Source organism: Microtus pennsylvanicus, chromosome 5, assembly GCF_037038515.1.
Source record: "Microtus pennsylvanicus isolate mMicPen1 chromosome 5, mMicPen1.hap1, whole genome shotgun sequence".
Classification (NCBI taxonomy): domain Eukaryota; kingdom Metazoa; phylum Chordata; class Mammalia; order Rodentia; family Cricetidae; genus Microtus; species Microtus pennsylvanicus.
The window spans coordinates 104055700-104083215 of NC_134583.1; the positions used below are offsets into that span (position 1 = coordinate 104055700).

Sequence of the window (27516 nt, forward strand, 5' to 3'; positions counted from 1 at the left end):
GTTTTCAGTACACCCAGAGCTGTTATACAGAGAAACCCTGTCTCAAATAACTGAAAGCAACTAAAGAATAAAAGAAAGAAAGATAAAATGTCTGAGCCTGGAATGTGGTACATGCCTTCAATCTCAGCACTCTGGAGGCAGAAGCAGGCAGATCTCTCTGTTCAAGTCCAACATGGTCTGCAGATGCGTTAAGGACAGACAGAGCTCCATAGTGTGTCTCAAAAGTCTAAACCTGGACTTAGGTGTGTGTGTGTCTGTAATCCAAACCTCTCTGTATCAAGCTATAATGAAGTTCCACATTCTGTTCACCCCCTTCCTCTGCCCCAACACCTTCATCTAGAAAGAGATCATCAATGTGAAAGGCAGCAAAGCTTGGTGAAATCAGACCTGAGACTGAAAGGCTAGCTACATCAGCGTGATGGTGACGAGGGGGCCCTGGAGAATCCAGCAGGATATCGTGAAGATAGAATTGACTGGAGGCAGAGGTCTCTCTACAGAGCAATGATCGCTATTATTTCAAGTGTATTCACAAGGCAAAATGCCTGTACTCTGCCTTTGCCTCTCAAAGGTTGGTCATTGCTTTTTTGTTTTGCTTTGCCCCTAGAGCAGCATCTCCTACATGTGGTTGCCCCAGCTGCAATTCAGACACTGTGTGAAGAGGGTTATGTCCCTCATTGCAGACAGGAAACTAAGAAAAAGACAGGGAGGGGGCAGGGACAAGATATCAGCCATCAGGGCTCTACTTCCTTCACATAAGCTTCACTTGGGATGCCAGAAACCTCCCAAAGCACCACCATGTGTTACGGAGCAGCGTTTAAACCTGGATTCCAAAGGCTGGTGCAGACAATGTCACATTCAAACCATGACAATCTTTCTTGCAAAACTGTTGTGTTTTCATAAATGCCAGCTAAGGAAACATACTTTCACACAGGTGGCACCAGCACAACTCCAAAACCATTGGTTTTTTTTTTTTTTTGAAATAAAAGCATTTGATTGGAATTACATAAAAGAAAATAATAGCATTGAGGCGGGGAAACAGGAGCCAGAGTGAAGAAGGCAAAACCTCTTGAATTTTATTTAAAAGAAAAGGGGGGGGGGAAAGCACTTTGCACTCAAAAAAACTATTTCATTCAAAAAGCAACTGGAGGCAGCTTGCGTATATTGAGGAATAAAAACGCAGACTAGACTTAAAATAACCATGGCGTAGGAGCTACCGTGGCAGCACACAGACAAGAATGGAAGGGTGGCTAAACCAAATGAATATGCATCCTGATTCTTACCCAGCAAAACCTAGCAATTAAAAAAAGAGATTTTAAAAGATTCATAAGCCATTTAGAGTGAGTTGGGTTCTGAAAAAGGTAAAGTATTATGCCTACATTCTGATCACTTGGAGAATGTGTGCTTTACAGGGAAAGCGCTAGAAAATTCTCTCAGTTTTAAAAGGACTCTCACTCGATTCTTACTATGAAGCAATGCATGCCATTTATGGGAAATGTCGAAGCAGCAGAGAGAAGAGAACAAGAGGCCAAACAGACTTTCATAATACTTCACTGTAGTTTGTAACAAATATCCTCCTGAGGAAGATTCACATATATTTTAGAGAGAAAGGGACTCTAAAGCATGTTCAGTTTTTAATTACAATACATTGGTTGTACAAAACAATGGATTTCACATGACATTTTTATGTATGCATGTCACATACTTTGATTACATTATGCTCCCATCTCTTTCTCTGGACATTCCTTCCCTTCCCATCGATTTTCTTCCTGTTTCCAAATTTCTCCCCCCTTCAGCTTTCAATTCTTTGTTGTTGTTGTTATTTAAAGGGCATTCTACAAAGGTGAGAAAATGTAAAATTTACTTTTTGAGCCTGATTTATTTCAGATAGCATGATAACATCTCCATTTCCACCTAAGCATTATCTTTTTAAAACTTTCTTATAATGACCTTGCATTGCTGGGTACTAACCTTCATGCATTGCTGCATTCCCTTTAAAATAACTTTTCTGTACAAGATCAACTCAAAAAAATCAGTAGCCCTCCTATACACAAATGATAAAGAAGCTGAGAGGGAAATCAGGGAAACATAACCTTTCGCAATAGCCAAAAACAACATAAAAATATCTTGGGGTAACACTAACCAAGGAAGTGAAAGACATATTTGACATGAACTTTAAGTATTTGAAGAAAGAAATTAAAGGAGATAACAGAAAATGGAAAGATCTCCCATGCTCTTGGATAGGAAGGATCAACATAGTAAACATGGCAATCCTACCAAAAGCAATTTGTAGATTCAATGCAATCCCCATCAAAATTCCAATACAATTCTTCACAGACTTTGAAAGAATAATAATCAACTTCATATGGATAGACAAAAAAACCAGGATAGCCAAAACAATCGTATACAATAACGAAACTTCCGGAGGAATTACCATCTCTGACATCAAGCTCTATTACAGAGCTACAATAATTAAAAACAGCTTGGTATTGGCATAAAAACAGAGATGTTGGCCAATGGAATAGAATTAAGACCTGGATATTAATCCACACACCTATGAACACCTGATTTTTGACAAAGAAGCTAAAATTATACAATGGAAAAAAAGAAAGCATCTTCCACAAATGGTGCTGGCATAACTGGATGTCAACGTGTAGAAGAATGAGAATAGAACCATATCTATTGCCATGTACAAAACTCAAGTCCAAATGGATTAAAGACCTCAATATAAATCCGACCACACTGAACCTGATAGAAAAGAAAGTGGGAAGTAGCCTTCCAATGCATGGGCACAGGAGACCACTTCCTAAATAAAACCCCAGTAGCACAGACAATAAGAGCAACAATAAATAAATAGGACCTCCTGAAACTGAGAAGCTTCTGTAAAATGAAGGACACAGTCAAAAAGGCAGCCTACTGAATGGGAAAAGATCTTCACCAACCCCACATCAGACAAATGACTGATCTCCAAAATACATGAAGAATTCAAGAAATTATACATTAAAATTCTAAATAACCCAATTTAAAAATGGGGTACTGAATTAAACAGAGAATTCTCAACAGAAGAATTTCAAATGGTCAAATCAGCTTCCTTAGCTATCAGGGAATGCAAATCAAAATAACTCTGAGATACCATCTTACACCTGTCAGAATGGTTAAGATCAAAAACACTAATGATAGCTTATGCTGGAGAGGATGTGGAGTAAGGGGAACACTTATCCATCACTGGTTGGAATGCAAACTTGTACAACCACTTTGGAAATTATTATGTGGGTTACTCAGAAAATTGGGGATCAACCTACCTCAGGATCTGGCAATATTACTCTTGGGAATATATTCAAAAGATACTCAATCATACTACAAAAGCATTTGTTCAACTATGTTTATAACAGCATTATTTGTAATAACCAGAACCTGGAAACAACCTAGATGACCCTCAACTGAAGAATGGATAAAGAAAATGTAGCACATTTACATATTAGAGTACTACTCAGTGATAAAACAATAACATCTTGAATTTTGTATGCAATGGATGGAATTAGAAAACACTATCCTGAGTGAGGTAACCCAGACCCCTCCCTAAAAAAATGAATGTGGTATGTACTCACTCATAAGTGGATACTAGATATAAACAAAGGATATTGAGCCTATAGTTCATGATCCTAGAGAAGCTAAGTAATAAGGTAAACCCAAAGAAAAACATATATAGACTCACCTGGAAAGTGGAAACAGACAAGATCGCCTGGCAAATTGGGAGCATGAGAGCAGGGGGGAGAAGGGGAAGAAGAGGGAAGAAGGAAAGGGTTGAGGAGAACTTGAGGGAATGGGATAGTCGAGATGGAGAAAGGACAGATATGAGAGCAAGGAAAGAGATATCTTGGTTGAGGGAGCCATTATGGAGTTAGTAAGAAACTTGGCTCTAGAAAAATTCCCAGGAATCCACAAGGATGACCCCAGCTAAGACCCTAAGCGATAGAGGAGAGGGTGCCTGAACTGGCCTTGCCCTGTAGTCAGATTGATAATTATCTTAAATATCATCATAGAACCTTCTTCCAACAACAGATGGCAACAGAGGCAGAGACCCACATCGAACACTGGACTGAACTCCCAAGGTCTAGTTGAAGAGTAGAAGGAATGAAAATATGAGCAAAAAGGTCAAGACCATGAAGGGTTCATCTGCTGAAACAGTTTACCTGAGCTAATGGGAGCTCACCAACTCCAGCTGGACTGGGAAGGAACAAGCATAGGACCAAACTAGTCCCTCTGAATGTGGTTGACAGTTGTATGGCTGGAGCAGACTGCAGGGCCACTGACAATGACACCAGGATTTATGCCTACTGCTTGTACTGGCTTTTTGGGATCCTATTCTCTTTGGATGTATACTGTGCTCAGCCTAGATGTAGTAGGGAGGGCCTCGGACCTTCCACAAAGCAAAGGGTCTTACCCTCTCCTTAGGATTAGAGGGGGTAGGGTGGGAAGGTGTATGGAGGGAATGGGGGGAGGGGAAGGAGTGGGAATTTTGATTGGTATTTTTAAAAATTCTAATAAATTAAAAAAATAAAATACACACACACAAAAGATGTAAGAGTTAGTTAATAAGAAGCCTGAGCTAATAGGTCAAACAGTGTTGTAATTAATACAGTTTTTGTGATTATTCAGGTCTGGGCAGCCAGGAAATGAACAAGAAGACTCAGTCTACAGTCATTTACTGTAGATATCTAATTTTTAAAACCTCTTGATAATTCTTTGAAAGATCTTAACCACATTAGCACATTTTTCTTATGTAGAAAGACTGGCATATTTTGACGAGCACCAAGAAAACACACTTGTGATCCCATTGTCCCTGTTGACATTTTATTGTATGTTATTCTTTGTTTTGACTGTGTACATTTCTCCTAAAATACCATATCACAATACTACGTTAGAATTCTACTTTTAATTTAATATGTAAAACAAGATTATTTTTAATTTAATAAAAATGAAAATTGTAAAAAAATAATTAACCTCTCCTGATAAATCAGAGGCAGCCACAGCAGCCTTGGGATGAATTAGGATTGTTTCCCCCAAAAATATGATAAGCAATAAAGCATTGCTGATTACCTTCTGACAGAATAAATTAAGAATTTTAGTCCTGAGAGAGACACTTAAAAGCCAGCATTGTTGAATAATAAAAACTAATTTCTTTAAGCTGGAAGTTCCCAGGCACTGTAACCTGAAAATTTGCCTTCTGAAGAGAAACACAATGGAAGGTTAGTGAAAGGCTTTGATGCATGTAGACCAACAGGATGGGGCTAGCCTGGGCTAATCAGGTGTTATAGCTTGAATGTGAAATGTCTTCCACAGACTTGGGTTCTTGACCAGGTGGTCCCCAGCTGCTGGACAAGTTATAGGAGGTTGTGGGGATTTTAGATAAAGCAGAACTGCAGGAAGTAGATGGTTGTAGGACGGTGGGGTGGGCTTCCTCAAACGTAAGCAAGCTGTACCTCGAGTTCACCTCTGCAGGCCCTATGCCTTTGCCAGCATGGCAAACTGAGCCACAGACCAAAATAAATCCTTAGTTTGCTTCAGTCACACATATGGTGACTGTGATAGGAAAAGCCAACACAGTAGAGCGTATGCAGTGCACTTAGCATCTGGGCTGTCAGTGAGCATGTGGGGGGATAAAGTAGCCCCCCAGTGGCTGTGGAGGCAGAAAGAATGAGCCCGACATAGGGATCTGAAAGAGTGAGCCCAACATGGGTGTCTGCAGAACCAGCAAGAGCCACCACGGTGGGAATGTATGGCAAGCAGACATACCCAGTCTTCAGGAAAGAGTAAACTCAGAAGCAGCGTGCAGAAGAGTGGGACAAGAATGGGCAGAACAAGGACAAGGATGGCTACAGAGCTCTGGAAGGCAAATCCACCTCCACTACCAACTGTCACCCAACCCTCCTCCCTTGCCTCACACAAATGGAATAAAAGGAAGGAAAATGTGGGGGAGGAAGGACCGGGAAGAGTGGGCCCTGTTCTGAATCTGACTATTTTAACTGAAAACAAGGCATTTAAAGTTAGAAAGGTAGAGATGAGCATTCACCAGCATGTTCAAATTCTTCTGTAATAGCCGACCACTGAAACGTTATGAGGATCAATTGTAGAAAACAAATTTTATTGAATGCATCTGGATCGTATGCAAATTTTCACTTTCTTTTTTGAAACAGTCGTCCCTGTATGTAGCCCAGAGAGACGACGAACTCATACAGATCTTTCTGCCTCAGAATGCCAGGTGCTAGGACCGCAGGCGTGTGCCACCGTACCCACCAATATGCAAATTTTATATTTTTCTACCCTCTAGATAGTGAATTCATTTCCATGTCCTCAGTCTACTTTACATGATAATAAATGCACATGTGATATAATTAGAACATTTATAAGAAATAAAAATAGTTCTTTACAGTATAAGTGCTTGTCCTTATCTTAACTCAAAATCTCCTTAGGATCCCGCAGTCCCTGATGGTGTGTCAGGTATTGCAACTGAGACAGGAACAAGTTCAGACCCTGATCTTTTAATTTTCCTCCACTGTATTACTTATTTGTCTATGTGACGAAAGACAGGACAAAAATCAACTTAAAGCCAGAAGCATTTATTTTGGTATCTACCATGAAAAAGATACGGTCCAGCAGGATGGGAAGATATGGCCACAAGAAATGGGAGGATATGGTCCAGCCAGATGGAGAAGACATGATCATAATAACTGGGAAGATATGATCCAGCAGGATGAGGAAGACATGGCCACAAGAACCGGGACAATTAGTCATAGTATGACAATCAGAAGACAGACGAAGGAATACCAGCATTTTGCTCACTTCCTTTTTATTCCTTCCCATCCCCAACCCACAAAATGGTATGGCTCAAAGTCAGGATCTGTCTTTTCCCCCTTCGTCAAAACTCTCTGAAAAAGCCCCGACAGCCATGCCCAGTCTAGGGCATGCTTTGTAGCTGATTCTATATCTAATCATTATTAGAGAGTTACCATCACAGAAGTTTGGTGCGTGATGTTCTTCCAAATTCACTTATATGGAAAGTGACCAACATGTTTCAGTTTTTTCCTATTGAACTGGGTTAACTAGGAAAATGAACTCATTTTATTAAGGGTTTGTGTTCCGCTCTGGCTCTTACCTCAGGATCTTAAGAAACTAGGTGACTCAGGAGACTAACGTTCCAACAAGGATCTAAGCAGGACAGATTTATTGAAAGTTTGACTGCTATTCTTTATCTCAGGAAGGAGAACATTCTGGTAAGTTTTTCCAAAACCAGAGTTTTGGAAGAGTTATAAAAAGTTACAGCAATGATATATGGCTTGTATCAGTTGCTTTTCTATTGCTGTGAAGAGTCACCATGACCTAGATAACATACAAAAGCAAGCATTGATTAGGGGTTTGCTTACAGTTTCAGCAGGTGAGTATGTGACCATCATGGCAGAGAGTATGGCAGCAGACAGACAGGCTTGGCATGGGAGCAGTGCCTGAGAATATAAATCTTATCCACAAGTACGTAGCAATGAGAGCGAGACTGGACCTTTTTGAAACCTCCAAATCTACCTCACAACAAGATTATACTTTCTAATCCTTCCCAAAGAATCCTGGGAACCAAACACTTAACTATTTAACCCCATAGGAGTCATTGTTGTTTGTTTTTTTTTTAAAAAAAAGCATGCTAGGGCTGGAGAGATGGCTCAGCCGTTAAAGGCTAGGCTCACAACCAAAAATATAAAAAAGCATGCTAAAACGCTAGCATTCCTCATCTGAGTTTCCATCCGTCTCCCCTCTACCTGCTCCTTTTGTAACAGGCCCCCAGGCCTTAGCACAACTGGCACCATCATGGAAGTACCATTCAGTTCTGGGAACACAACACATAAGAAGCAACACTTGCCAAAATGTGAATTAAAACCTGGAAAGTCCTCAAATGTGCTTCAACCTGGGATGTGCTTTTTGCACTTAAAATCTCACCATGAAAGAGGGTCCAGATTGCACTTGGGGTCCCAGACACCAGTGTAGTCGCTGACTGGTTAATCAAGACTTTCAACTGACTTAAACCCGTGTCTAACTAGTCTTTCCTAGTGAATGGCTCACAACGCTTTGTTAATTTATGTACTAAACATGTAGTGATCGCTCACTGTGTTCTTATCACACGTTCCAGAGCTTGATCTTCTCACTGTTCCAGTGACCAAAAAGCCCCTTTAATGCCTCCTTACTAGAATTCGAATTATATACTTCATGCATGGAAAAGATTAATAAGCTTCCTCTTGAGGTGTTGGTCCTATGTTAAAGTTGGAAGCACTGTGGAAGAGGAGGCCCTTGTGAGTTTCAGTGACACACGAGCTGGAGCCCATGGTTAGGAAGGGCTTTTCCGCTTTGCTTTTTATCCTCGTGTGTTACCGAAATGCAGCGGTGGGAGACTGGTGACCGGCAGAGCTTTATGTAACTCTGGTTCGGCGCTGAGTGCTGTGAGGACTCTAAACTCTTCCAGGTCGGCACCCATGGACATCACTGATTAAACACAAAAAGAGCAGCACATTAAATGAAGGAATCCGGGCATTCTGTTTTCTATTTAAGCACACAATCATGGCCTGGTGCTTTGGAATGGCTCTCCGCCTTCAGGGCAGGGCCTTACATACACAGGCACTCCCTGCGCCAGGAACAGAGTGGTACAAACGGTTCAGAGTGTCAGAGAAATAGTAATTTTCCTGTTACCTCTAATTTATTATCTATACCCAAATTAGCTTTGGAAAAAAAAAAAGTCTTTAAAACAAGGATGTTCCCCTCCTCCCCTTTCTCATTTTCTTCTTATTATGAGGTAGGGGCATGACATGGGGAAAGTGTAACTCTCAGGATCTTTAGTCTGTGGTTTAGGCAAGAAAGAAAAACAATTAAAATTACAAATGCATAAAATTAATCTGAGTCCTTAAAACTAGATATTGCCATGGAGACGGGAGCAGGATCTGTCTCCATGGAGATCTGGATGAATTTTTTCCCCTTAAATTATTATCATTTGTTACAAATTGTCAATTTGGTCAAGGAACAGAAGAAAATGAATGAATGAACATACTCATCTCACATGAGAGAATTTATTAAAAGTAAGTATAATTTTCTTCTGTTGCTTATTTTCCCAACGAGTGGGAAGAGATTCCAGGAGTTAATTTTCCCTCAGCTCACAATGTCTAATGGAAACATCGTAAGATATGGTTCCATAAATCTACTGAAAGGAATGAGAAAAGGTGGCTTCCAGAGAAGGCATTTCTAACTCAGAAACAGCAGGCTGGGACAAGAAGGCTGAGAGGCTCTATCAATGAGCACTCTAGCTGCGAGGAGGCACTCTCGGGCAGTGTCATGGGCTAACAATGGACTAGAGGTACCCATACCCTCCCAGCCTTTACCGTATCTCCCATACAGGTATTTTCAATATGTTCAGGGAGGTCAAACAGACTTCTATGACATGTCAGAGAGAGAGCGCTGCAGGAAAAATCCAAGCTTAAACAGCAATGAAGAGTTAATCAGAATTTCTCCTAGTTTCACACTTCATTTGTACTTGCAAGTATTAAAGGATCCTGATGAAATACTCCATGGAGAGAGGTCGCCAAAGTGGTAAACATAGACCTTAGATGTTTAACGATTGAACTTAAAAACCACTACTAAATATAGTTTAAGGAAAGTTTAAATGTGTCATTAAATAAGGCAATCAAAAGCTAACAATCATGGGTTTGCTGATCTTGTTCATTCGTAAGTGTACACTCAACATTATGCTGCCTGGCTAACATAGATATTAAATGACAGGTTGGTTTTGTCAAAAGGCAGCAGGGTGTGGCCAGCTTCAGAAGATGCTACTCTTTCTTATTTTTACATAAGAGTCTCATAGTGCATGCTGTAAAGAGGTCGGTCTCAAAACACTCAGGCATCTCTCACAGAGAAAACAGGCTCTGGTTTCTGTGGCCTCCTGGTCACAATGTATAGTCTTTTTTTTATATGTGTTCCTATTTGTTTTCTTGTGACTTGAAGGATGGAGGCTAGGGCCTCCCACTTACAAGACAAGTACTCTACTACTACCTTACATCCCAAGCCGCTTTGTCCACCTGGTTAAAGGCATCTTATTTGATATATGTGAGTGCTTCATCAATATTGAACTTGCCACCATCAACACTAGAGCTTACACACCAACAAACCTTGTCTAACACATGTTTTCTTCAAAAGATCCACCACACACAACCTTCTCATGCTTAGAGACACCAGGCACCCCTTCATTTTGGTATCTGTGGGCATGCTAGCAATAACATCAACACAAAGCACAGAGATGCAGAAGAGACAAGGTAGCATAAAACAGACCACAAGACTGACATCTGTGAGAGGAAAAAGAAGGCAGCATTTTGCCTTATTTTACCTTAACAATTGCGAAACATACACATTGGGGAGAAACACTGGACCGTTTGGCCTCTCTGCGCGTGTGAATGTGACGGGAGAGCTGTCTCAAGTACAATTCTGATTCATAAATAATCATCACCAAGTAGGTCAATTAATAACACAAAAAAATCACAGGAAGTCCTGCACTAGCCTGTAAAATCCATTGAGAACACCAACAATGTCCTAATATATATAATTTTATGCTAACTGTATTCCAGGTTTAATATTAATGGGTGTTTCACCTACTATGCTCATACAACAATCCTAAAACTACTATTCTGCAATGGCAGAATTGGTCCTGGAGCCATCAAATCACTTGTCACCTAGCCATGGGGCTGTCATTAAACTCTAGAGCCCAAGTTCATCTAACGGATTTTTTTTCTTGTGCTATAATACATAGTGTTGATTATTCTGTTCAAGACATATGTGTGTACTGGCTAATTTTAGGTCAACTTGACACAAGGTATAACACTCAGAGAGGAAGGAGTCTCAATTGAGAACCGCCTCCCTAAGATCAGGCTGTACACAAGCCTGTAGGGCATTTTCTTAATTAGTGATTGTTGTGGGAGGGCCCAGTCCATTGTGGGCGGTGCCATCCTTAGGCTGGTGGTCCTGGGTTCTACAAGAAAGCAGACTGAGCAGCCATGAGAAGCAATTCAGTAAGAGCACTCCGCCCTGACCTCTACATCAGTTCCTGCCTCCAGGATCCTGCCCTTTTGGAGTTCCTGTCCTGACTTCTTTCAGTGATGGAGATACAGAATGTGGAGGTGTAAGCCAAATAAACCCTTTCCTCCCCCGAGTTTCTTTGGTCATGGTTTTTCCTCTTAGCAATAGAAACCCTAAGGAGGACAAAGTGCTTTGCAAAAATTATCTCAATGATCTTTGTCTCCCTTTCTGCATCCTGATGTGTAGCAGAGCGTATGACACATTCATACTCGCTGAGTTGACTTTAATTCTTCTCCCTTGAGAACACAGGAATGCTCTATGCATGCTCAGGAACGGCTGGGGTGCGTAGAGTCCTCCCCTGGGCTTCTTTCTCACCAGGCCCCACACCTTTTACATCTCTGCTCTGCTATTGATATCCACGTTGCTTGCAAGCTAACTTCAAGGCAACAGTAATGCAGAAGGCAGCAGAAGTGCTGTCTTATTGAAAACCCTTTCTCATCAATAACTCACAGAAGCGATGTCTATTATGATCCAGATCCTCGTGGTATAACAGGTCTATGGAAGAGCTAAGTGTTATGCTTACGGCTCATGAAGTAAGATATGTGCAAAGCCAAAAGACAGTACTTAGGACTTCACCCCTGTCATAAGCAAGTATGCTACCAATGTGAAGAAGTCTGTTTCCATAAGAAACTATTGTTGAGGCCAGGCGATGGTGGCGCATGCCTTTAATCCCAGCACTCGGGAGGCAGAGGCAGGCAGATCTCTGTGAGTTCGAGACCAGCCTGGTCTACAAGAGCTAGTTCCAGGACAGGTTCCAAAGCCACAGAGAAACCCTGTCTCAAAAAACAAAAAAAGAAAAAAGAAAAAGAAACTATTGTTGAAAAAGAGACTGTTTCCCTGGGTAGCTTTCGATTTTGTGCCTATAGAATCTCTCACACTGAGTATCGTGTAGGCAGAGAGTATAGTTTGGAATGAGAAATAAAAGGAGAAGGAGTGGGCTTTGGAAATGTGTGAGTAGACAGGCCTTCAAAGAGTCTGCAGAACAGAAATGGCAGGCGTCGCAAACAGTGCGGGAATGGTTGTGTCCACTCAGGCCTAGAGTCAAAACCATTCATCTCTCTGCAAAGGCAAAAGCATCAAGTAGACAGTATCTGTGACCCCTTTCCATGTCTGTCTTCCCACTTCCCTCCAATATTCCAAATATCCCGAAAGTAATTACTGTTAAGAGACTTGACTAAGCGCCCCATCTTAGTTAGGGTTCAGTTGCTGTGAACGGACAGTTCAGAGGTTCAGTCTGTTATCATCATGGTGGGACATGGTGGCATACTGGCAGACATGATGCTGAATAGGTAGCTGAGAGTTCGACATCTTACAGGCAACAGGAAGTCAACTGAGTGTCACCCTGAGTGAAGCTTGAGCAAATGAACCTCAAAGCCCATACACAGTGACACACTTCCTCCAAAAAGGCCAAACCTACTCTACTACAGGAAAGCCACACCTAATAGTACCACTCCCTATAGGGGCCAACTACATTCAAAAGCCCACACACCCCAAAAAAACGTATTTACCTTTCTCCAGTGATGACATTGTAGCTATTGGGTACTTTAATGAGAGAGGAGAAAGAGAGACAGATATGCATTAGTCTGTGCATAATTCCCAAAGCACAGAAGAAGGCCAAATGCTTGGAGTTTTGAGAGCCCCATCTTCAGAAGACGATGGACTTAAAAGGAAGTTAAGTTCTCCTTTCAGTTTTCCAGGAGAACACACAACCCTGTATCTTTATGTGAACTAAGTGTGATCAAGTAAGAAAAAGAAAAGCACTGTATATGCCAAGTTACAGTTGCCTTACCCAAGGAAAGACTAAACGTTGCTACCTCTGGCTGGAAGTGTCTTCATGAACGATAACCTGTGGGTTGCTAAGGGGCTGCTCTCAAGTATGTCCACCTCCCCAAGCACTGGCCGCACAGGTCCTCTGCAGGAACCTTTGCCTCTTGCCAGTGGGCCTGACTTTCTAATAGGACTTCCCTTTACACGTAAGCATTGTGTCAAGGGGGCGATTTTCAAGCCTATTAAATGACTCTCATTCCTTTCCCCTGTGTAGACAGACAACTAAACTCTCTCTTAGCCCAAGTACTGACTGGGGCAGGTCCTGGTGTGTGCTGGGGAGCAGTCCTGGAGGGTTCTAACTCGCTTTGATATGGTCACTGCTCCGTGGAAGGTCTGTTTCCCCTCCCTTCTCTGTACCACTTTTCTCTTGTTCATCTTTCTTGTCTCTTCACACTCCTTTGATTTTCTTCTCCTCTTTCCCGTTCTCTCTTCTCCCCTATTGTTTCCTGTTTCTCTGTTACTTTTGGTCCACCTCCTGCCAGATCCTTCTCTCCTCCCTCCCTAGGACCCCTGGACAGAGGTGAATGTTTGGCTCACCAGGAATACACCAGCACTGGCTTCGAGTATTTCTTGTGATGAGAGCGGAGGGTTAGGGAGCCCTTGCGCTCCAGCAAGTCCGTGGGTCCAATCTCATACCACTGCTCTTTACATTCGAAACACTCCTGACAGCTGCTCTTGAAGGACCCCATACCTGCGCCCAACTTGAGAGCAGACTGAACTTCCCTCAGCACTGGTCCAATTCTGCGTAACAAGGACCAAGATTCTGCGTCTCTCGTCTCCTAAGCAACCTGGGAGGGGTCATAGAGAAGGAGGAGCCAATGAAAGGTGGGGTTTCTTCCCTGTTACTAACCTGATTCCGGCTTCTGATTGGTGATTAAATTACATTTCCCAGGATGCAGTGAGAGTGACAGTCAGCGCAGACTTTGGAAGGAGGGCTGCCTGCTAAGGATTTGTAGTTGCCCTGGCTTGCTAGCCTAACCTGAGGAAGGGGAGATAAGGGCAGGGAGCGCAGGGAATCCGTTAAGGTGAAATAGCGGTGGTAGCCGTTTTGAAAGTACATGTGAGCAGATGCCACACCTCTGCTCACATCTCTTGCTCTAAAGGAGAGCAAGAGAAAACCCCAGTCCTAGAATACGCCCTCCCGCTATTGCCTGGCAAACAGTAGAGCCATTCAGCAAATGAGATGAACAGTTTGAGCAGCCAAAGGCCCTGTTCCGGTCCCAGATGCTGAGCGCTGCCTTCTTCCAAAGATGAACAGCACAGGGATGGACCTGCGCGGTGTGGGGGAGGGGAGAGGAGGAGCAGAGGAGGAACTTAATCCCTTCGGAACACCGAGGAGGCCAAACTATTTCTAGGCGGTTTAGAACCCGGAGTTCAGCTCCCAGAGAACCACCAAGATTTCTTCGTGATAACTTCTGACATTTTGTGACAACGCTAATTCTTGTCGTTACTGTGTTGTGCTTCCCAATGAAAAATGCACAGATGAATATAACACTGATTGACCTTTCTCAGAATACCATGGCCACCAGAAGGTACTGAAAGATTGCCTGCCTGATGAGGCATGGTAGACTTACCTAGCATTCATGAGGTTGAGGCGGGAAGACTGAATTTGAGACTAACCTGGGGATATATAGTGAGGCTCCATCTAATAACTAACTAAATAAACATTTTGAAACAGGCTTAAAATCCATATTTACCAATCAGAATAGTTGAATTTATTTGGTTCCTGATTCAAATATATAATTTTGAAAAAATAAAATGAGGTCATTTTTTATAAAAAAAATAATGAAGAAAATATAAAGAAATAATTCACATTATGAATAGATTCACTTATCAAAGATGTATTGGTATCTATACTGAGGTATTCTTTTGGATCTGATGTCACAAATTTGGTTACACACATCTTCCGAGTGCTTTCCGGTGGCCATTGGTCACAGTGCGGACACACCAGGGGTAGGCTAAAATCCTCATTTTGCTCACAGTCGCGGCAATCCATACTGCCTGAAATCAAATACATCATCTCCAGTCATGAGCTAAGTGCCCGCAGAGTGCCAACTGCTGCTATTTCAGCCTTTCCTTTTTGACTGAAAGAGAAATAGAAGTGAACTCTAAAAGGGTTAATGAGCGCCACATATCCAATTCTGTCCAATCAAAGCAGAGAATAGTGCTGCAGTGGGAGGGGGCGGTGGGGGGGAACATAACCACTTTCTCTTTCCCTTTAGTGTCGAAGGAATCTAACAGAGTCACTGCTTCTATGGTAAAGAGCAGAATGAAGAGTGTTTCACTGTGTCTAGGGTAAACTTTGGAGTGAAGGACGCTGACCTTGAAGAATCATTGTGGGAAGCGGCAACAGTTTTCCACGATTGTGCAGAGTTGCTTTCGAGGGGGCGGTACAGCCTTGGCATGACTCTGGTCAAAGGATACTTCTGGCACAGCTGAAGCTCTTGGATCACTGCTTACTGCACATGTACACGATATGGACGAAAGTGGCAGGGCACGTGAGCTTTCCTTCAGAGAGACATATAGATTAGATTAGGGACCTTGGTGTGAGGAAATGCTTTATCCAAAACACAACTTTGTTTAACAAATCAAGAAATACGTCTTTGTACAGCTATTCTAGGTTCCGCCCATCAGAGGCTGGACCACCCTGCTGCCACACAGGCCTGCAAATTCATCTTGGGATGACTTCTTTCTTCGACTGACTCACGCAACACCGAACTCTCCAGCATCTTGGTCACTGGTCTATGACTGTGAAGAGATGTCATGACCAAGACAGCTTTCATAAAAGAAAGCATTTTGTTGGAGACTCACTTACAGTCTTCAGAGGTCAGTCTATTATCATCATGGTGGGAGTCATGGTGGCAGGCAGGCTGACATGGTATTGGAGAAGTAGCTGAGTGTTCTACATACTGACCCATAGGCAGAGAGAGAGGCGAAGAGAGTGAGACTGGGCCAGGTGTGGGCTTTTGGAACTTCAAAACTCATCTCCAGTCACACACTTCCTCTAACAAGGCCACACCTACTCCCAACAAGACCACACCTCCTAATCCTTCTCAAATACTGCTACTTGCTGGTGATTCAGCATTCAAATCTATGAGTCTATGAGGGTCGTTCTTATCAAAACTACCACACCTCATTACTACCATAGTTTTGTGTTTATTTTACTTATGTTTCAAATGGTGGTTGCATGCATGCAGCCAGCATGACCAGGCTCAGCAGAAAATTTCACTTAAGAGTGGAAGATACCCAGAAACATACTCTTTCTGCAGCAGATGCCTGCAGAGGTTGAAGAGGTGATGAGGAGGGAAGCCTGGTGGGTTCTGGTGGAGGTTCAGAAGGTGTTCAGCATGGAAGTGTTAAGCAAAACAGATGCGGTTTTTATTTAGGAGTTCTTCAAGCCAAAATGACTTGCCCGTTTGAGCTAGTGATTATAATCTTTTTAATAAAGATTTGTTTTAGTTTTAACTATATTTGTGTGAATTGGGGGAGGTAGGTGCACATGAATTCAGGTGCTCAAGGAACAGAGTCAGAAGATCCTCGGGAGCTGGAGTTCTTGCAGACAGTACTCATTCTTACCCTCTAGGCAATCTTTCCAGCCCCATATTTTGTCTTGTTTATATTAACCTTCCTAAGCCATATGGTCCTCGGTGTCTGCTAAATGTTTTCCTGCATCTTGTGCTGAGATGCGTCTTTGTGTGCAGCTATATTATTCTCTCCTCATATACACCAGCACATTATGTAGAATTCTGATTTCTTGATTTATCAACAAAATAGGACAGAACCGTGCTTTGCAGGTCTTTGTGATGGAACACATTACAGGCGTTCAGCCCTCAATTTCAACTACTGCTATTATTATTGCAACTGGGCCTTGCCTTTATTGTGTGAAAAAAAATATGTTGATCTAACGTGTGTAGCTCTCTAAATACGCCATTTTCAAGAGAAATTTCAAACCATAGGTCTTTCTGATGAATATCTTTTGATCATGTTTTCCTTTTCCCCCCTTTCCCAGAATGCCTTACAAAAGGCTCAAGAAGAAGGTGCAACCATACCAGTTCTATAAAGTGTCTCTTCTCAAGCAGGATCACAAATTGGCACCATTGAGACAAGACTTCTAACCATATTTAACACAAAATATGTAACAGTCTTAATCAGAAAACCGTTAGGGAGGTTTTGTGTGTGATCAGTGATGATGGTTTGGTTTGGAACTCATACAGAATGAAGGAGGACGTGCCAGATGAAAGGGAACACGCAAGATGAAGTAATCCCACAATGGCTCCAATAGGGGATAATAAGGGGTTCTTTATTTAAGGGGGGACTTACAGATCACAATGGGGAACAGGAACAAAAACCAGCATCCGGGTATAAGAGCAGGGAGCAGAGAGAGAGAGAGAGAGAGAGAGCTTGTAGGTGCCCCAAGCCACGCCCTCCAGCCTCTCAAAGGCCATTGAGAAGGAGGTTCCCCATCAGCAGAATTCCTTCAGACTGTAAATAAACTTGATGGTTTGCAGGCAGAGGCCTACAATGGTTTACAAAAGTGAAGTCACAAGTCATCAAAATATGCTTTTCTCCAGTTTACCTCAAACAGCATCATACCAACAAAGGCTGCCGCTTAAAGTACCTCCTTCTGTGTACATTAGTCCCTCTTCAGCCCTCTGCACATGCTGAAGATCAAATTCGGGGCCTCTTAGGCAAGCATGCTACACCCCAGCCCTAAATTTCAGACCCCTAGGAAGAACTGACTGGGACAGCAAAGTTCAACCAAGGAAAAACCAATTAGTGTGTCTTAGTTTCCTTCCCACTGATATGATAAAACACTTTGACAGAAGCCACTTAGTTTATTTTGCTCACAGTTCCAGGTCACAGTCATCATAACAGGGAAGTCACAGCAACAAAAACTTAAGGAATCTGCTTACATCATATCCAACATCCCAGAGAGCAAAGAATGTAAGCATGAGGTTACCCTCTGTGTTTTATACAGTCTAGGAAAACAGCACACACACACACACAGACAGTCAGACAGAGACACACAGAGAGAAGGTTCCCACCCATAATTAAGATTGCTCTTTCGACATCAGTTACATACATGGGAAAGAGGTCCACCTTCTCTTCCTTCCATTCCCATCCTAGCTAATAGCCAGGGGCTTGTGCTTAGTTCCCAGGAGAGCCCTATCTCAGGATCTTCCAAGGCCACAGCACGCATCATCAGCACCACACACTCTCCCTCCCCCTGTTCCTCTCCCTTTCCTTCTCTCCTTCTCCCTCTCCCTGGAAATGGAGTTAAAGACAGCTGAGAATGGTGAGTGCTGGGCACTGAACTTGGGTCCTCTGGAAAAGCAGCTAGTGTTCTTAACCCCTGAGCCATCTCTCCAGCCCCTACCAAATCTCTCTCTATCAAAGCTAAGAGACAAGCATTTAAGATGGCTGAAAATTCGTTTGTTCATCTATATGTCAATCTAGTTTAAATAAATTTAAAACTGTACTTACATTGTATCATGCTCATAATTGATGAACTAAGAATTGCTGGCCTAATCAAGGATTGCATAGTATTTCTATTGCTGTTCTCCAAACACAAGGGTCTCCCATCATGAACCACATACTCATGTATGCATTCCTTATCAGACGTAAAAATGTTGGAGCCCAGCTGCCATCTCAAAAATAACACATTCTTATTCATTCTGATCCTCTCCATCTCTTCAACCCCTATCTTCTTATCTCTCCCCCTCATCCTTTCTTGACTTTCCCTCTTTTTGTTTCTCACTTTTTTCAACATCCCATTCCTTGTTTTCTTCATCTCTTCATTTATTCCACCCCCCCACCCCGTCTCTTTGTTTTCTTTCCCTCCTCTTCCTCCTGTTAGAGGCAGTATAAATTTGGGAGTCAGAATCACTTCACAGCACGAAGAAGAAGTGGAAGAAGAGGAAGAAGGGGAGGAAGGGGAGGAGGAGAAAACTGGTACCATTCAAAGTTATATAAAAACGTGAAAGAAAAATAACTGGACCTATAAACAAAATCCTATAATCTAGAGCCAAATTTTAGGGCCCAGGGACTACTAAAGAATCAACTGGCAAATGTGTCAATCTCCTTTCCTTTCCTCTAACTTCTGGAAAATTACCAGCAGTTCAACTACAGCAGTCTATTTTAGAATGACTTTAAATCTGAGCGTGGTTCCTCTGAGCTTCTATCTTGGACTGTGAACCAGTTAGGCATCTACTTGTCCTCAGGCCATTGTCATTGACTCATATGGATTCCGTGTTAGGATGCAACAGGCGTTCTTTCGGAAACTTACACTAGCAACGTAGGATTGATTTATTAAATATTCAGCATCTAGTATTCCATAATTCATCATTTCCCTTATTTTAATATCTAATCTACCCAATAAGTAAAACTTCTTGGCAGAAATGTTCCATCGCTATCACGATAAAAATTTAATTTTGTAAAATAGTAATGACATGCTCTAACATAAATGTAGATTAGAGCCTTCCTTAATATCGTACAAATGGTATATCCTTAATTATTTAAAGACTAAATATCCGCTGTCACCAATGGTCGCAAGAGCCTTCCATTTCTCTTATTTCTCCCCAGGGCAGCATTGATTTCTGGAAGCTTGTTGCTTGCCAGTAGCAAGGGTGAGACGATTTAACTGTGTTAACAGCTCTTAGGAAGAAGTCCAGAAAATTCAAGAAACAATGCTGAGGCTGTTTTGTTCCTTCTGTTCTTCAATCCGGGTAAATGACTCTCCTCTCACCTTGAGTAAGAAGTTTAGTAGGAGGGGGAGGAATTGGGTGCCTTTTTGCTATTGGTGAAGGTGGATATTTTTCCTTTTCCCAACAAGCCCCACCCACAGATGTTCGTGCGGGAAGATAGGGTAAGGGACTGACTGCCCAGATTCCTGGCTATTTAGGAACACAAGTGTGCATTTGAGCCAGAAGCTGCCTCTGTATTGCCCATGGGGTTGAAGGGCTCAGGTAGGAAGCTGGAAAACTTCCTGATCCTGGATGAGAAGGAAAAAACTCCAAAGGAAATAAAAGTCTCCCCCATGCCTGCAATTGCTTTAATGTTAGGTCTAGCAATTCTTCAAGAAATACCAATGATATCTAGATAAAGTTCTACTGAGGGCAGTGACGGGGCATGTACACTCTTGACAACAATGAGGAGAATGCTGAGTCAATCCATCTCCTTAGGGCAAACAGGGGTATTCTCGGATCTGTGCAATGCGGTATGCAACTCGGAATTCCAGAGATACCACTGACTTAAACACACAGGAATCCCAGGCCTGACGTCTTCAGGACCAGATTCTCTGTTTCAGCCTCTAGTTGATGGATCGGGGAGGCTCCTAAAAATCTACAGAATCACCTTTAGATTTCGCACCCGAATCTAGGGGAACATGAGGATGATATGATGATGATGCTTAGTTAGTTCACCTCCCACACGACAAAGGAGATTTTTCTGATGTAAGTAAGAGCACCAATTGTTTGACTTTGAGTTCATCAAAATAGAGATTACATAGGTGCCCAGTCTTACCAGGAGGACAGTTTCCCTGGCTGTGGCCGAAGAAACCAGAGGAGGAGTTTAAGGTGCAGTAGCCAGCACTGAAGATGAAAGGGTTAAGCCAAGTCTGAAAGAAGGGTTCAGAAGGCTGACTACTAGCTGGAAAATGAGGGTGTCTGTCCTACAACTGCAAGGAAATGAATTCAACCATTATCCATGATTCCCCCGACCTCCCAGCATCCAAATTAGAAGGTGATTCAGCAGACGCCTTGATGTGAGATTTATAAGACCTTAGCCAGAAAACCCATCCAAGCTTGGCCAGAGTCCTAGTTTACAAAACATTGAATTAATAAATGTTTTTGTGAAGCTCCTTGCATGCGTGGTAATGTGTTTTGCAGTAATAAGAAATTAAAAGAAGTGACATTTTTAGAAGTATAGTTTAAGAAAAGCAATCCCTAAAGATGATGAATTGTATCTTGCAGTGTAGAAGCTATGCCTAGTGAGCAGAACTCACATTGCAAAGAGGATTATGTATGCTACCAGGCGAGCCTTTTGTGTCTGAAATAGTAGAAGAGGGCTGGAAGAACTTACTTTCTCCAACCATGTGAGTGAGTCCCTTTCCTTTATCCTCTTTGCCAGGAGGCATTTTGATTTTAAATTGTAGCCTATGCTCTGTTTTATTTGCTTTGACCCTGAATTTTCTTGTTTTACATTAACACACAATATCTACTCAGGTTTGGGGAGTATTTTTTGCTTATCTTTTGCTCTTGGTGTTCATAGGTTTGTTTGCTTTTGTTGTTGTTGTTTGCTTTTTGAGAGAGGACCATGCCCTGTAGCCCAGGATGGTCTCTAGTCTCAATCCTCCTGCCTCAGCCTCCTTGGTGCTGGGATTACAGGCAGACATCACTACCCTAAGTATTAAATTTACCTTTTTAGATTTAACATTCTAGATTTCTTTAGAATAAGTTTCATTCACAGAAAGAATGTGATTTATATTTTCTTTTTATAAAAGGAAATTAAACTATTTTGGTTATTGTAATTCATATTTTATAGAATGAAACTATTTTTATCCTCTTATATAATCTTTTCTTTCTGTCTTCTCACTTCAGCCTAGTCTCCACTATACTTTTCACCAATAAAAATATTCATCATATTTTTGTTTTGTTTTCTTCATAGCTCTTGTGAAGTTGTTTGAGCGTTATCTAAAGATAATACAGTTCCCTATTCATTGACCAAGAGTGAAATGTTCTCCTTGATATTATGGAAGATAGCAGTCCTGAGAAGAAGGTATATCACAGACACCTAACTAGACTGAGTTCAAACTAGTTTGTCTTCATTCTCATTTAAAATTATTTGAGGCATGGAATTCATAGACTATCTTGGGCATCTCAGAGAAAAAAGAAATGACCCCAGGCAATGCAAGAAGACATGTTTCTACCTGAATGGGAAGACAGGACTTCCAAAGTTTACTCACTTATTTATTATTCAAGAGAAAGTTGCTGAGAGCCATCAAAGAGGGATGGTTTCAAACTATGTGTGAAAATCAATTCAGTATTGACAATCTCTTCCTGTTCTAACAAACCCTAAGGGAGAATGACTGGCTCATTTCCCTTCAAGAGACTTCAGCATCCTTCAAATCTAAACTCCCACACCCAGAATGTAAGCAGCACCTCCACAATTCCCAGAATTACCTTTGAGCTCTGCACATAGTGTCCTATATAAGGGCAGTTTGCCTGTAGGAACATTATGTCATCGAGCCCTTCAGCAAGTTGCCCAACTCATCACTGTAGTGGCATTAATAGCTTTATTTGGATGATGCAATCCTGAACCTGAACACAGTAAGAGCAGTCTCAAAGATTAAGGTTTGCAGATAAAATAGGAGGGTCATGAAGGTGGTTTGGTAGAAATAAAAGTAACCACTTGTTTGTTTTGCTTTTCTGGCTCAATCTTTCTCCAATTGCAGAAAATCTTTCATCAGACTTAAAGATTTGGTTGTGTGATTCCCAGGGAGTTTGAGGAAACACCTATAATGGCTGTGCTGGCCTAAGTCTAAGAAACTATTTGGAGTAGGCAGTCTGGAAAGTCAAGGGCAATGGATGGGACTGCCCATGCCTGGGTTTACTGTACCCTTGCAACCATATTGCTTGTATTAAAACACTGAGTATGCAAATGAACAATGGTCAGATCACATATAACAGTAGAACTTAGGACCACAATCTGTACCAGTCTGCTCAGGGAATCTACCAGCCTGGGAAAGGACAGTCTATTATTAGTCAGACTTACAGGAGGCTGCATACTTCTTCCAGTGACAGTCTCAGAAGCTACACAATGCCCCATATAATAAGTCATCCCACCTGGCCAGGGCTTCATTTTGTCTTAGCCTGCCTGCATCACCCTATGCTAACAATCCCCAGTCAGAAGATAATTTAAGCTTCTATTTTTCCACTCTTACCTCTGCCTTTGAATTTCTGCCCAAATGCAAGTGATGGTGGCTACCTCTCAGCACAGAAAGCTCAGAATAAATCATTTTTGTATATGTTAATTTTGCTGATCTTCATTTAGTTCTGACATGCAAAGGTGGGTTTTGTGAGGGCTCCTGGCTGCAGTGAGGAGCTGGACAGAGATTAGGATGAATCTTCGCAGAGAGCTCCTCCAGTCTTGTTATAAAAGTTTAAGGTTCCCGCCTCCCAGGAGGACTGGTTGAAATCTCTGCGCAGTCATGTCCATGGTCAATATGAACTTTGTGGTAAGAATTTCAGAAGATTGAATCTCTAACTTTTGGGGATGAATCTGCTCTTCTCTGAGGTATGTTATAATTGTGTTGATTTTTTTTAGAGCCTTTGGTTAATTCAACCATGCTTGATCTACCCAAGGTGCATGTATCTGCTCATCCTGTCAATTGGAGCTTACCAAAGACAAGGCCTGTGGTGCTCATCATCCGTGTCATGGGAAGGATATGACTGACGCAGTCTCTTCAGAACACATGGAGGACTTGAACAAGAGGCCTTATAGAGAAAATTCTGATGCCAATGAAGAAAATAAACATCATCTCTTCAAAGTTCCATTAAGAAAAACTAAGTGTGTAGTGGCAGATGTGTTGTGGGAGAAGAGGGTATCATGAATCTGTTGGACCTTTTCTTTGACAATATACCCTGAGAGATTCCCCATAGGTCCATGAGCCACCAGTGTGGTAATGTTGATAGTATTGGAATCCTTAAGAGATAGAACTAAATGTAAGCTAGGTAAGGGGGTACAACGGTCGGAAGCACTATTGCTGATCTCACACAGTGAGCTAATTCCTGGAAAAATGAGCTCTATAAATAGAACAAGCCTGGCCCCCAAATCATCTGGCTTCCTGTCTTGACATGTGACTTTCCGCTCACTCGCATCTCCTATGCTGTGTTCTAGCTGGGAGACTTATCCTCACTAGAGCTTGAACCCCCAGAATTTTGAGCTAAACAAATATCTTTTTTTTAAGTACCTAGTTTCTGGCATATTGTTATAGCAACAGAAAACAGACTAATAACGTTTCCAAACTCCATAGTTATGGGTACCATATGTGTTATCTTCAAAAGTATCTTCTAGCAGAGGCACAGGTGAAGTGTGGTTACCAGGATGGACAGAGAATTAAGGAAATGTTTTTCAAATTATATAAAATTTCAGGTAAGAGGAATAAGCCAGCACGCTTACAATGCACTACCTATAGTTAATATTCTACACTAAAAGCTAGCTATTTTCATATTTTCTCATTTTGGATAGCGCCTTCATCATCATACTGCCAATCCACTCACTGTTTGTTACAAAAACAAACAAAAAACCTATTCATCCTTTCTTCAAAATGCATCTTTGTTTTTGTTCACTTTTCTCCAAATTACTTCCATTTTGGCACCCTCAATCTGACACTCAGCTCTAAATTATTTTTCCTGCTACCATTCATTTTCCTTGCAGAAGTCAGAGAATGATAGTCACATCAAATATATCTCAGCATAACATAATGCAATGGTTTCTTGTGGCTGTTGAAATAAAAGTCTAAGTCACTGTAAGCATACATTGCCTTATATATGAATGTGGCTGTGTATTTTCCACATCTCCTTTTAGGTTATTCTGTTCTCTCGCCACACATTTGTATCATTTTCTGCTTGCAGAGTTCCCTGGAATTGTTTCCACATTAGATTTTTTTTTTTGTATTTTAGTGTGCCATGGTTTTTGAGTGAGCTTGCTGGACCCCGCAGTCCCGCACTTTCTGCATGGACATTTCTCATCTATCACATTTTATCCCCAGAAGCTCACCCTTGACTGTCCTATGGCAGGTTGTCCTTATGCACCAGCTTCTTATCTTCATTACACAACCCTATGTTGTCCTTTGTCAGAAAGGTAAGTGTATCTCTTTTTTCCTTTGCTTACCTCTTTGCCGTCTTCCTCCATAAAATAGAATCATGTGAGACTTGGTTTTTGCTGACACGCTGCATCTCCACACCATCTTAGAACATCTGGCATAGAATTGACATAAAACATCTCCCTAAAGAAAAGTTGCAAAACAGCTGCCAGGCCCACGAGTCTCCTCCAAGCATACTGACCACACCCAGAACAGGTGAGGTAACAGAGTCATGGAGCATTAATTATTGCCTGAATCAAACCTCCATTATCAAGAGAATCAAGAAGACTGTACTTCAACCAGAAGTTTCTATGACAACTCGAGATCATTCTAATCTGGTGTTGTGCTCTACTCTATGTCCCAGATCCCATTTCCAAATCGCCACTATGTCTTTCTTTGAAGGAAAACAAGTTGTATGATGCATTGTTCTAGCTTGTTGGTGTTTGACTTGCTCAATTGTGGGTTTTTAATTATGATGTCAGTTGATGCCACCAACAATAAATGTCAATGTTTTAACCCAGTTGGACTGTATTCTGCAGTTTCTACTTATCTTGATCTATTTTCCAACAGTATTTTCTTTCTGGCTGTCAGTCATTTTCACTGTAATAACTAAGTAATTCATTTTCCTCTTTAAAAATATCAAACAACAGTATTCATTGGTCTTTTACTGGATGCCATTTGTTTATTGATGTATGGGCTGTTCTTATACTAAGAATTCTTATGATATGTCATGTGTATTCCCATATCTTTCCCTTATTTTATTTGTTAGTATTTTGGATTTTATTAACATGAGATGTAGATAAATAGATATCCTATCAATATTTTTATGCTTTGGTGACATGTTTAGAAAGACTGTCCCATCCTCTGAGACCTGTTATAAATACCCACTAAATTTCCCCCAAAGAATCCCAAACTCAGTTTTAGGCAAATGTAGGATTTCTGTATATGTATTTTAAGATTTAACATTTAACTAATGAAAACTTCCCAAACACTAAACAAAAGTTTGCTTGATGCTCCATTAAAATCAACATGAACAACGATGACTTCCAATAGGGCTTTCTCATGTCAGTAAGACCCCCTTCACACCACCTCATGACAAGAAAAGTCCAGGGGAAACCAACATGAGGGGAAAGCGGCAGGGGGCAGAGCCAAGGATGCACCAGTTTCATCTCATTGACCTTCTGTTGCTCTGGACCTGGTCAGGGTGTTCCTTGCTGTAAGTGTCACCCATTACAGGAAACACGGATACTACCAGAAAATTAACAACCGTGGGAGGAGGGACTGAAGAGAGAAAATAGTAGTCATTGTTCTTTCTCAAAATACGCACTGATGGGGAAGTCAGCTCTTATGACTCTCGAAATAGTTAAAGTAGAAACATCTACTTAATTGTCACAAATATAATTTATGAATTCAATGGGAGGGAAAGAATATTCAAAGTGATCTACATTCATCAGAAATATACCCACCCCTCTATCCTTCCCGAAGAGATTGGTACTCTTTTTGCTATGTCTGGTGGTTTGAATGAGAATGGCCCCCATAGGCTCAGATGTTTGAATACTTGGCCCCAGTTGGTGGAACTGTTTGCGAAGGATTCGGAGGTGTGGCCATTGTTGGAGAAGGTGTGTCACCGGGGCTTTGTAAATATCATTTCCGGGTATGACAATGAATACAGCTATAGCTATAGCAGCAAGGAGGTAAACTTCATGACCTGCACGACCTCCAAGGAGCAAGAAGTCTTGGAACACACACCACAAGAAGAGAAGAGAAAGAGAGAGGTCCTTGGCTGCTAAGGAGTCCCTGTCCCAACTCAACCCCCAACACTGAGCATCTTCCCTCACAGTTTCCATCCTAGACCCCCAGAAGAATGAGAGGGGCTTAGGGAACCCTCTTGAATACCATCCATAATGTTTGGTGCCCTCCCCGATCTAAAAAATGTAAAGTGAAATCTATTTTATTCATATTGATAAATATCAATGGGATAATGCTTTTTGTAATTTTTTACCTCAAATTATGTGACAAATAATTAGCATGTGTTATATCAGGTATTGCTGGAAGCATTCCAACTATTATCTTCGTTAATAAGCACAATAAGCCCTCAAAATATTACATTCATTTTATACAAGAAGAAACAGAAGCTGTTTTAAGAAGCGATCACAGAATTGTTGAGCCTGTATTTGACACTAGGGCATCTGCCCCCAGAGCCTTTGTTCTGTAGAGCAGCCAACACAGCTGCTTTCATAAACCTTAGGGAAGCAAACCTCAGTCAGTCGTTTGGTGACATGGAACACCTCATCTTTGCCTGGTGTGAATAATTTTAAAAAATAAAGCATGCTATACTGAGGAGGGGGGTGTAGAGGGATGGAGGGAGGGGAGGCAGAGAGAGAGTGAGAGGGGGTAGGGAAATTACTAGTGATTCAGACTACGAAATAACTCATTACGAGTTGTCTGAGCTTTTTCCTTATATGGTTGAGACACAGCTCAATATGATGACTGAGTGACATGCCTCCTGGCTTCACCCAAGGCTGTGACCTAAAGTAAGATAACCTTACATTTATTTGTACAACTGCTCCTCTGCAAACTGCAACACACCAGAAAATTAAGTTACCTCTCTGGACACAGAGAGTCAGCCTTGAGCACCCTATCTAACTCTTCGGCAGACAGGAATATTTACA

At 41.6% G+C, this 27516-nt stretch overlaps 1 protein-coding gene across 1 annotated transcript in view; it reads right to left on the bottom strand.

Moving 5' to 3' along the window:
* The window catches only part of Cfap95 (cilia and flagella associated protein 95), an 82338-nt gene extending 68643 nt beyond the window's left edge, over positions 1-13695 (bottom strand). The window contains exon 1 of the mRNA XM_075975050.1: positions 13519-13695. Within this exon, the coding sequence (XP_075831165.1) occupies positions 13519-13670 (152 nt within the window). The 5' untranslated portion in view covers positions 13671-13695. The remainder of the gene's footprint in view (positions 1-13518) is intronic.
* Between the last annotated feature and the right edge of the window lie 13821 nt (positions 13696-27516).